Raw genomic sequence first — 12,357 nt, 5'->3', positions numbered from 1 at the left:
TTGCCCAGTTCCATTTTTGCTTGTTTTTCTTTTATTTGAGCTTTACAGTGCTTACTTGGTAATAAAGTTTTATTTACCCGGGAAAAAAAACCTCTATGATCCCTGGTTCTTATAAACATTATTATCCACTAATCTTTTTGTACGTGTGAAATACTTAATACACGTAAAAGGGGTCCTTTATTCCTTTAATTTGAAAAGTAGAAAATTTTACAAGTAAATGGAAACTTTTACATGTTCTAGGAAGGTGTTTTACTAACGGAGTTTTGAACTCAACGACTTGTCTAATGTGTTTTTTTTTAATATATATATATACCGCATTTCATTACATTGGTAAATATTGGTAATTAAACATCGTGTTCATGTAGTTACGTAAAATAAGAATGGTTATTTTATTCAAAGAGATCAAGAAAATACATAAAGTCGAAGGCTGTAGAAGATCAGAAGAGAAATGATCATAGACGCAAACAATGGACTTCCCCTGAAAGTTTGCTTTGAAAGGCTTTTACAATGTCTTCAACATTTACATCGAATCCATTCTCCATCTGCAAGGAACGTAAAATAAATTAATGATTCAACATAAAAGCCTGATTTCAAAATAAAAGACAGATAAAATAGTTACTGCCAAGTTTCTTTTGGCATTTAAACGGTCCTTTTCAATAAGTATACCTCAGAATCATCTCACGCATATCATAAGAGAAAATTTGTGAATTATTCTTGAAAGTAAACAATATTAATAGAGTGTTCATTTATTTAAGAGAGATGAGGATAAATTATTCAAAATTTATGATTTCTTAAGGGGAAATATAAATAACTAATATTGGACGGAGTACAACAACTAATATGGGAATGAGAGGGAGTAACATTTAGCAGTAGAGTTATATATGGACGTACCTCAGATACAATGGATATGTCAAGACTAGTACGACAAAATGACATTATATTCATGTCACGGACTGAAAGATGCAATTTCTCCATTTCCGACACTATTCTTCCGACAACTCCATTTTGTTTGTTGCAATAAATGTTAATAAGTGCACTTTTATCAAATACTCTTACGTTGATCTCTGGCACTATGTCTTCCTCATTGCTACTATAATCACTTCCTTGGGACAATGAAACATCCGAAGGAACTTTTGCTGCCAATGATCTTTTGCTAGGGTTATTTTTTATTTCTTTTTCAAGAAATTTTACACGTTGTTGAAGCTCTTTCATGTACTGGATAGTGTCTCCTAGTAGAGAAGCCTTGTCCATCTACATCACGAACCAAAGCAGAACTTATTAGTTCAAGTTGTTGTATCTTTGGATGAATTCGAAAATGAAAGCAAAGACTTAAAATGTAACCCAAATGGGGGGGGGGGGGGGGGGGGGGGGTTTTTGCGTCCGTCCTAGTACGTAATTTATCTCAGCAAGACCAGATGATGGGCACTTATGGAGGTAAAACAAATAAGATGAATTTGACTATATGAGGATATTTATATGGAATGTTTAACACAAGAGAATGATCGAAATATTAAATTCACGGTTGGGTTACCATCCAAAAGACACTTTTAATAGAATGTGACATTGTTCGCTTTAGATTAGCTCGCATGATTTTTCCGAAAGCGCCTCACACCATTAAGAGTATTTTTATATTTTATATATAATTATTTTCTTATAAATTTGCCAACACGGAACTTTGTTCTGACACTCAATATGAACAACATGAAAACATTCAAAGAATAGAGGAGGTCACTGAAGCATGTGGAAAATTTTAGTGAGAATATTTTGAACGAAGATACTTCCTCATCACAAAAAGGAGGATACTTCTCGAATTTCGAGAGCCAAACGAATTGTTCTTTGACCATGATTTTTTCATATACCTTTTAAATTGTTAAATAATGTGACTTATAGTACTTATTATGTAGTTTCTAAATATATAAATTTTATTTTAAAAAAGTTAAAGTTATACATGTAAGCTTTTTCCATGAAGAAATTATTAGTAACAAACTTAATGTGGATACAGTTTTATCCAACTATAGTTTCATTTAGGACAAAACTTAGACGAGAAGAAGGAGATTTTCAAGGCAAGTTTTCTTTTCCAGAACCTATATTGTTTATATTTAGCCGGTATTAAAATAAGAGAACCATCAAATATTTTGATTTGTGGAGGTATTGATTCCCTAATCCCTCTCTACTACTCTTTGTATTCTTCTTTTGTTTATATTTCAGCCGCCTTTGGGTGATATATGGCCTTCATTTCAGTAATAACAAAAATCAAAAAAAAAAAAAAAAAAAAAAAAAAAAAAAAAAAAAAAGAAATGACACCCTTTCCAGTGAATTCAACATATAATCGGCAATGTTTTCTTGGAATGTTCTGGGGTCTCTGTCGGTNTTTACTTTTACGACGACCCGTCCGGTTTTGGGTAGTATATATAGGCCTTCCTTTACAGTAATAAACAAAAATCTCAAAAAAAAAAAAAAAAAAAAAAAAAAAGAGAGAAGTTTTAATTAAGTGGGATTCGCAAACCTTCTTCAATCCCGGAAGAATCTTTGACAAGGAAATGAATAGCTGAGTCAACTTCTGTCTACGTTTCCTCTCCAATATAGCATGATCACCTGCTTCTACAGAATTCTTCTTGTAGATATTATTATTTTCAGTCGATTCTTCAAAATGGTTCGTTAAAGGGTCAAAGTATGATTTTTCAACATCTCTTTTAGTTGGTGTCGAAAAAGAAATGAGAACCTCAGAGCAGGAGGAGGAAGAAGAAGAGGAAGGTGGAGAAATGAGTGCTTTTTGCGCATTATTTTCGATTATGCAAGTAGGGCTTAATGTTGAGTACATCTCAGAGAGAATAGGGTTAGGATTAAAGAAGTCGTCTTCAAGTAAGAAGTCATCAATCGAGCCCTGGTGGCTAAGGCCATCGTAATTCATGCCCTATTAGACAATTTACAGAAGAAAAAAACAAAAGAAAAGATCAGAAATAAAATCTATTAATGATTTTGGTTTATGAACTAACTACCATATGTACATGAAGATCTATTGATAGATTTTCAATAGAGGAAAAAACAAAGAAAAGAATTTCTAAGATATCAATGAAAGATTTAGACTTTAGGAAATCAGAAACTTACATCTTTTGCCATCTCCAATAAGGATTGTTCTATTTGTTGTCTACTTCCTATCTGACTTAAATAAGGTTTTCCATGAGGAGAAAGGATTCAGTTTATGTTGACAAGTATATTTCCAAGATATCATGAATAAGTCTAGAACAATTTTTTATTGGTATTCTATGCCAGAGAAAATGCTCCCTCGTGTGAAAAGGCTGTCATCTTCTCATTTGGCACTATTCTAATGGAGGCTCATTCTGTCATATATATATATATATATATATATACATATATATATATATATATANATATATATATATGTTTACTATATTGAGAAGTTTTTTTTTAAAATTTTATTTCCTTCAACAATTCAATGGGTTTTAGTCAAAAGGGCTCTTTCATTTCCTTCTTGAAAGCATCATCCAAACAAGATACACGTTCATATATATTCTTTTACTTTTTGTATACTCGTGTCGATGAAGATGATGAAATTTCAGATCTTACAAATGGACATATCCCTGAATAAATCTAATACAACCTGATTAAATTTAATCGTTTAATTAGAAAGTTTTAAATTATTGTCTTCCTAGGGATTTTCCTCTATGGTTAATGACAGCTTCACGAATGTACATGGTTATTTTTTCTTTGACCAAAAAGGTTACTGGCTTTTTCTTTGGTTTTAATGGTAAGACCTCGTAAATTTTTTAATCCTTGTCACAAAAGTATTAACAATACCACATGATGCAGGTGACATGCTTGGAGCCTGGGGCGGAGCTAGAGTGGGATATGCGGGTTCGGCCGAACTTTTGTTCAAATATATATTTGTTATAAAAAATTTATTGAATATGTATAAATTATTAATTTAGAATCCGGTAACTTAAAAGGATAACAATCCCGAACCTATAAGGTTTAAATCCTGATTCCGCTTTGCTTGGAGCAAGAATACAAATATTTGGGATAGCTTGAAAGAGTATCGGAGTAATGGAGGGGGCAAGGTGATCAAAAATCAAAGTGGGAAAACAAAGGCCACACTACAACATAATACATGTATAGCTACAAAATATATCGTAGCTAAATATAAAAATTTCTGTGGCTAAACACTTTAGCTATAATATTTTTTTCCGTAGCATCCGTAGCAAAATGTAGCGTAACTAAAAGTTAGCTACAAACTTTAATGTTTCATGACTAAGCTGTAGTACATACTGCTACAAGAATTTTTATGATGTGGCTATATTGATAAAACTTTTGCCACGAAAAATTTATATTTGTAGCTAATGTGTTTATTCTTTTGCTACAACAAACCGACTTTGTAGCTATCTTTTGTACTTTAGCCACAAAGGGGTATATTATGGCAAAAGGTGTAATTTATTTTGAAAAATTTAGCATGTAGCAATGGTTACACATTAGCCACGTAGTAGAGCATTTATGTTTAGCTTCAAATTCAAAATTTTGTAGCCATAAATCGTCACCAATATCCATGATTAAATTTTTTTAATATATTTTATTTTCTTTCTAAATTTTCTATTACATTTTAAATTAGTGATGAAAAATTACACTACTAGAAAATAGCGATTTTCTGACTGCCAAAACGGTCGCAAAGTGGTCAGAAAATGCTAATTTCCGACTACATCCGGACCGAAAAATCATAGTCGCAAAATAGCTGGTCTGAAATAGTTTGCGATCGAATCCGTCCGTAATTTGCGACTACTGCGGTCGCAAAGCTAAAATAGGAAAACGACTAATAAATATTGTCAATCTCCGACTGACGTAGTCGCAAACATTTTAAATAAAATTTTAATTTTTACATTAACTTTCCCACTATTTCGGTCGTAAATGATATATATATATTATAATTTTATTTAATCCAAAATTTGGAAAAAATTTGGCAGATTTCAACACTTTTAAAGCAGCACCACCTGCCAATTCAAATATACAGCAACTAATTAAACTATTAATCCACCATTCTAACCAATCAATTTTCCATTCCAACCAATCAAATCCATAAAATGCAAAAAACTATAGAAAACATAAATATTTATAACTAAAACATCCAAAAAGAGTTAAACATTCAAGCACCATTCAATCTAGTCTTAAATATTACAATCATAGTCAAGTGTAAACATTACCAAGTCTAAACATCCAACCACAACAAAATAATGTTTCAAACATGACTACCGCAATAAACTAAAACTCATTATCCCCGCCATCCTCGCTATTCGAAGGATCAAATGGACGTCCACTCATAAATTTCTCCACTAGACTCTGCAATTTGTTAAAATTTGCGCTATCTTCTTTACGTTCCTCCTTCAACTCTTCAACTTCTTTTCGTAATGCTTCCACCTCTTCTTGATTCTGGGAATAACTTGCATCACCAGACGATAATGTCGTAGAACGACCTAAGGAATGTTGTGATCCAAGACCGTATATTCTACCTTTCTTTGCACCACCAACCACTTGTGTCCATATTGAAGCTACATCATTGAGTGACATTTGGACTGAGCTACCATCCTCGGAATCGAGTTGACTTTGACGCCATTCCTCCAAACGGTTTTGATAGGCTTCCTGAAATTAAAATTTAAGTATTAAATTATGTTATACATACAGTGTGAAGCACCAATGTTATACTAACAGAATGAAGAAGCAGACTAGGAAGAAATTAGTAGTTGTTTACTACTAATTGCAAGCAAGGTGATAACATTTCTGCACCATGAAAATGAAGAACAACAATTCATTTCTAATACTCTTTCTGCACTTTTTATGCAAGTGGTGGAAAATAATTGCAATTCATGCAATTGGGACAACTTTTTAAGGTAGAATGAACTAAAAAGTAGACAGCCTAGGATGGCATGACATATATAGGATTATACACAATTCCCTAGAACAGATCTTAAAAGAAAAACACAGGAACATTTTCAACACATAAGTATTAAATGTGATTTCTAATCTTTGCCTACTAAGAATATACAGTTTTATGAGTATTCATATGAACTAACAAAAAAAATTAACTTGCTTGATAAATCGATCTGATTACTTTAGATTTCTGTTCGATAATACTTTCTTCCACCATTACCCACTTCTCTAGTACTATTTTGAGATATCTATTTGGCATATTATTCATGTGTATGTCTATAATTCCTTATTTGCTCATGCAATCATACAGTTGCTATCTCACACAACTTTTAAGGAAATACTTAAGCAAATACCAACTGAAAGATGTTAAATTCATTGGTTACTAATAGTTTAACTCACAAGAGTTTCTTGTGCTAATCTTGTAAGAATCAGACTAAGTGTTATCCCAATGCAAAACCAAAAGAAGAAACTAGAGAATCTTGTTGTTAGGATCTTACATATGCGCGGGGCTCGACCCATTCTCTTGTACCGTCCTTTTTCTTTTTCATACTCAAAGACCTCAGCATAAGTCACAAGTCTCCCTTTTTCCTTTTCCTGCAAAATAAAGTTGGATAAAGTTCATAATCAACACCTTGGAAGTTCTCCTAAAAGCTTTTTGTAAAGTTTACAGAAGCTATTCTGTAAAGTTTAGAAATAAGAGGCACATTACTGTAGTTAACATCTAAAGCTATGCAAGTACAAAAGTTATTTTGTCTATGTTTCATTCACAGTAATCAAAAGTTAAGAGCATAAATACACGATTCAGTAAATTAAAACTTATTTTAAGAGTTTAACTTGGCCAAATAACCCATACAGAGAAATTCTTGGAACAAAACCTTGGCCATAATAACATGGCTCTCTTTTTACTAAAATAAGAAACATATCCATTTATAAGATAAGAAGTCTGATATCAAAACTTGATGAAGATCATCCGTTAAAATAATTCTGATAGGATAAACAATGAAATTGTGCAGAAAAAAGTGACAATTGTATAACATCAATATATGTGAAAGAAGAAAGAGGACACATAAAGGAGAAATAGAAAAGGCCCTCAGCTGTTCTTGAATAACTATTATAGAATAAACTACACATTGATTTGTTAATATCTCTCAATTTGTAAAATCAAAGCAAATATAATAAGAAAGTTACCATTCTCCTTCGATGGGTCTCCATACTAACTGAACCCCCAGTGTGCAATGAGCCACCCGTATTGGAGGCTCGGGCAGCCTTTCCGGCGTTGCTCCTCTTCTTAAATTCTGGAGAAGCCCATATCACCTTAAGTTTTTCCCATATGTCTTTTAGTATCAAATCGGGCATCTTGCCATCAAACCGAGCTTTATAGAGGAGATTCTTAAGCCTATCAGCACCTTTTTTCTCGAAATTATGACTTATTTGCTGATGATATTTGGGATGTCATGCACACCTTGTCTGCAAATAATTTAAAACATTAGATGAAATAAGGGTAATTTGATAAATAATATAAAATTTATTGATTTTGTACCCTAAATTGATTCCACATCTGATCTCTGTAAAAATACGGTATATCTGACCATTTACTCCAAGCATCTCGGTAAAATGCTTTAACACAATCCACAACCACTTTCGTAGATTCATTGGAGGGAACAAACCTGCATTAAAATTAACATATGTCTAAAATATATTCAACAATTCAAATGAATGATAAAGTAATTGCTTACCCAGTATTACCATCAGGAATGATAAGCAGTCTGTGAAGATCATCATATGATACAATCTCTTCAAAAGTCTGAGTCTATGTATCTTCAGCAGCAGGTGTAGATGTATCAATGGATGGGGATGACGGCATGGTAGAGCCTCCAACATGTGGCCTAGAAACACTAGGAGTGGATGATGATGGAGATGAAGATGGAGCCATGGATGCGGGACCACCATTCTGACTAACATGGTAGCATGAGGATGGAGTGAATGATGACAGAGGTATAGATAAGGAGCCACCATGTTGACTAGTACGATAAGCTATCGAAGCAGATGGTATAGTGTGCATGCTCTGGGAATTAGAGATAGGCTTATATTTAACTGGATCACAAGGGGGCAAAGTGAAGAAGCCGGGTGGCAGTGAAGTCTGTTGAGGAGGAGGAGGAGGAGGATGACTCATAAATGGCACAGACGAGCTAGTAGGACTTGAAGCGTGCTGAGGAAGCTGGGAAGCATGTCTTATCTTCTTTTTTTTACCCGGCGCCATCTGTGTAACATAATTGATTCTTTCAACGGCAAAAATATATTTTGTACAACTCAATTACCCTTCATTTTCCATTTCACTTGGAGAAAATAAACAATATATGGTAAAATGCAAGTCAAAAGTACAGTCTCTACACCAATACGTTCAGCAAAGATATACACATCTAACAGAAGAGGACTTCGTGAATATGGAGTGTCTTGTTATTTAGCACAGATTAAACATCTTCCCAAGTTTCACAATTTCACATGCATGATTAATCATTTCTTTTTATATGTTTTATAACACATCAAACATTAATCGACAACCTTTAACTCTAAGTTGAAAGCACACAACACATAAAGACGATGAACAGTTCTTTTAGTAAAAGAAATTATAATTAGTAAACTGTTTTCGATTGTGAGCTCTTTACTGTTAAAACAATCTAAATATAGATTATGAGCTACTGAACCATCAAAGCTCTGGAAATGTGTACAGTATATTTAATTCGTTTATGTAACTCCTCCATTTCCATTTTAGCAACACTATCATTCATGAGTAATGCAACAAGATAATTAAGGAGGTGCTTACGTTATCACACCGGAAGCTTGAGGACATATTTAGAAGTTATGGCAAGCACAGTTTAAGCAGTTTGGCATTTTCTCACTAAATTCAAACAACCAAAATCATCAAATCCAGCACCTCTCATCAAGCAAGAACCCAAGCTAAGAGTAGGATAGTTCAATAATTAAAAGTATAAAGAAAATTCCAGAAAGCTACCACTAAAGTTTTTCTAATATTGATCAACCTTATTAGCGCACAACAACCAAAGATCCTGTTTATCGGGTAACTTTCTAAGTGAATGAGAGAGTTCGACTAGCTTAGAAGGTTTCTTCAAAAACAGGAACTTACACTACAGTGTGACTTAATTCTGAAACTCATTAGCCGAAGAAATTTGTTCTATAAGATGTCCTTTTCATCTTAGGATAATGCAAAATCCACAAAAAATCTAGGTAATAAAAAGAGAGACATAGACAGAAACTAACCGAAAAGAGGAGTGGAAGAGAAATTGGAGCAGATTTAGTCTTCAACAGTCGAAGAATAGGCTTGAAATTTCTGCCGTTAGCCGAAAATTGACATTCCGTCGTTTGCTACCGTCAACCACAGGTGGAGTTGAAGAGAAATCGAAGAAAAATGGTGGATGGAAGAGAAATTGCAGAAATCGCTGAAGACTGCGGAGATAACGATAGAGAGATAGAGATAGAGAAAATTGGGGAAAAATTGCTGAAATTGGGGAAATAGGGTTTGCTGAAATATTATATTTAACTTTGTGACTACCGCGGTCACAAACCCATTAAATATTATATTTAAAACCACTAAAATATTCTTTTACCATTTTTATTTTTATTTTGCCACCAAAATAGTCGCTTAATTGGTCAACTATTATTATTGACATTTTATCTTCCGACTGATGTGGTCGCAAAAGTGAAGGCGGGAGATTTGGCGCGCTGTTTTCCCATTATTTTTGTCAGAATACTAGTCAAATTTCTTCTTTTTATAAAAGTAATAAAAATGTAATCTTTTTCCCACAACTCCGGTCGCAAAAGTAGTCACATTAGCGACTACTTCAATATCAGTCAGAAATTTCGGTCGCAAATTAATGTTTTTCTAGTAGTGAAACCACACGGGTGAGATAGTTCCAGTCTCAGTGAAAGAAACGACCTCGATCCGGGCCCACTACGATCAGCGATAATGAACAGGAAAGATAGCTAATAGCAGAGAAAATAATAATATATTGCCTTGAAGTTCAATTACAATGTGTTTTACAAGTAATCAGACCTCCTTTATACAATAGGGGAATCCTACATTAGGTACAACTCTATAAAAGGTAAACAATCTCCTAATTAACTGATTGCCGATTTCTTCTCGGTACGCGCTGAGATCCCCGCCGTGATATTCGATCGGTCACGGATATCATGGTCTTCTGTTACCCGTGCTCGACCACCTGACAACGTTCATCGAAGTTAACCAAGGCTAGGACCGATCCCGAATATTCACGACCCCGATATCCTCGAGGGCAGGCGTTATGGTCCGGACTCCAAATTGATGAGATCTCTACCTCGGTCTAGACCCCCTTGTTACCATATCTCGAGCCTGGCTCATCATATCGGAGGCCGGGATGTACTACGAGACCAGTTTTACCCGTATACAGATGGTCCCCTCGTTTCTCGGAAAATGAGTTGATGAGAAACGACATGAGATTCCTGGTTCCTTCTTCGGGACTATTATATCAGAAACAACAAAAAATGTGAAACGTACTCGTACAGTCACGTCATANAGGGGGGATCCACATTAAAAATTCTAAGTATTGATTTGGGAATTGAAAATGTTGCTGCTCCGATTGCATTCAAGGAAGAAATAGCTTCGGTCCTTGCATTGAAGAATTTAAATGCACCCTGTAAATTCAAAAGAAATAATAATTAGCACAAAAAGGATGAGCAAACCCAAGAAAAACTATAATACAAAGATCCAAGTTTAATTTATAAAAATGTTAATACAATTTCAAAAAGACAAAAATTATGTCATGATAATTTTTTTACAAGAATTTTTAACAAATAACAAAATAGAAATACTCAAAGAACAACACAAGCACACAAACTTGTACACATTTTAGAAAACTTCTTAAGAGATCTTCATCCCAACATTACAATCTTGTAATTTTCAAGTTCTCACGCAATACTAATAAAATATAAGACACAATATTTATCAAAATATTGGGATAACCCATAAAATTTAACGTAGAAATCTAAGTCAAATAGATATAAGGAGATTAAAAAACCTTATAATATATAGATATAAATATAACTGAGAAGAGAGAAGGCACCGATTTAACGATGATAGAATAAGAAAATGGGGAAGGCTGAGGAACGGGTGGCGGCTGAGAGGGAGAGGAGGTGAGGTTGAGCTTAGGTTTTGATTTGCTTTGTCGTAGCTTTACCTTTTCTTATATAGTACTATTTTTGCTTTCTTTTACTTGTTACTTAAATAAAAAATGTTGTTATGAAACAATAAAAGAACAAGAACAATATTGCACAGAAAGAGAGAGAGGAAATTCTTATTGAATTTTTTGGGATGAATTACAATGGAATAGAACCCTCTAATTATAGGGAGAGGTTGACTTAGCCACCAAGTAATAAACTCTAGAATCTCTCTAAATATGGACATTCACCATAAATAGAATTCTATTTATAACACTCCCCCTGAATGTCTATTCAACAGATAATGTGCCTCGTTAAAACCTTAACTAAAAGAAAAGCCAATGGGAAAAAAATTCTAAAAAAGGAAAAAGAGTACACATGTTTAGAAATGCGCCTATTGGTTGCCTCGTTAAAAACCTTGCAAGGAAAACCCAGTGGGACAAAACCTTGTAAGGGAAAAAGAGTGCAACGCGCATTAACTCCCCCTGATGAGAGCGTCAATTCACATCCTTAAGCCTTTGCATCCCGATCTTGTACACTAGCTTCTTGAAGGTTGACGTTGGTAGAGATTTTGTGAACAAATCAGCCATATTATCACTTGAACAAATCTGTTGCACATTAATATCACCATTCTTTTGAAGATCATGTGTGAAAAATAGCTTTGGTGAAATATGCTTTGTTCTATCTCCTTTTATGAATCCTCCCTTCAATTTAGCTATGCATGCTGCATTATCTTCATACAAAATTGTGGGTAACTTGTCACATTTCACACCACATTTGTCTCGAATAAGATGTATTATAGACCTCAACCACACACATTTTCGACTTGCTTCATGAATAGCAATTATCTCAGCATGATTAGATGAAGTAGCCACAATTGATTGCTTAGTCGATCGCCAAGATATGACAGTGCTCCACAGGTAAATACATAACCTGTTTGAGACCGAGCCTTGTGTGGGTCAGATAAATACCCAGCATCAGCATAACCAACAAGATCGGGACTGCAATTGTTGCCATAAAATAAGCCCATATCGGTAGTCCCTTTTAGATACCGCAATATGTGTTTGATTCCATTCTAATGTCTCCTTGTAGGAGCAGAGTATATCTTGCCAAGACATTAACTGAAAAAGTTATGTCAGGCCTTGTAGTAGTGGCAAGATACATTAGTGCACCAATTGCATTAAGATATGGTACTTCAGGACCAAGTAGCTC

General features: G+C 34.1%; 1 protein-coding gene and 1 long non-coding RNA gene across 4 annotated transcripts; both read right to left on the bottom strand.

Moving 5' to 3' along the window:
* Positions 290–3,307, bottom strand: LOC109224545 (transcription factor bHLH25-like). The gene is made up of 4 exons (XM_019389109.1): positions 3,109–3,307; positions 2,507–2,914; positions 892–1,251; positions 290–542 (listed from the first exon to the last, which is right to left on the bottom strand). The coding sequence occupies exons 1-4, from the start codon at positions 3,118–3,120 to the stop codon at positions 453–455; spliced, it is 870 nt and encodes a 289-aa protein (XP_019244654.1). The 5' UTR covers positions 3,121–3,307; the 3' UTR covers positions 290–452.
* Positions 5,102–9,485, bottom strand: LOC109223394. 3 transcript variants are annotated; one of them, XR_002067561.1, is made up of 6 exons: positions 9,214–9,485; positions 7,671–8,194; positions 7,475–7,601; positions 7,123–7,401; positions 6,432–6,528; positions 5,102–5,646 (listed from the first exon to the last, which is right to left on the bottom strand). It is a non-coding gene; the product is annotated as an uncharacterized LOC109223394 (long non-coding RNA). The 3 variants fall into 3 exon arrangements; XR_002067562.1 differs by having other exon boundaries at positions 7,681–8,194; XR_002067560.1 differs by having other exon boundaries at positions 7,475–8,194.

This window comes from Nicotiana attenuata, chromosome 3, assembly GCF_001879085.1.
Source record: "Nicotiana attenuata strain UT chromosome 3, NIATTr2, whole genome shotgun sequence".
Classification (NCBI taxonomy): domain Eukaryota; kingdom Viridiplantae; phylum Streptophyta; class Magnoliopsida; order Solanales; family Solanaceae; genus Nicotiana; species Nicotiana attenuata.
The sequence above is the reverse complement of the archived record's forward strand: the minus strand, read 5'-3'. Positions and strand labels throughout refer to the sequence as shown.

Coding starts and splice junctions, on each gene's coding strand:
- LOC109224545 (XM_019389109.1), bottom strand. Junction 1,252..2,506: donor TTCTTCCGGGATTGAAGAAG/GTTTGCGAATCC, acceptor TTCGTGATGTAG/ATGGACAAGGCTTCTCTACT. Junction 543..891: donor ACATATCCATTGTATCTGAG/GTACGTCCATAT, acceptor CGTTCCTTGCAG/ATGGAGAATGGATTCGATGT.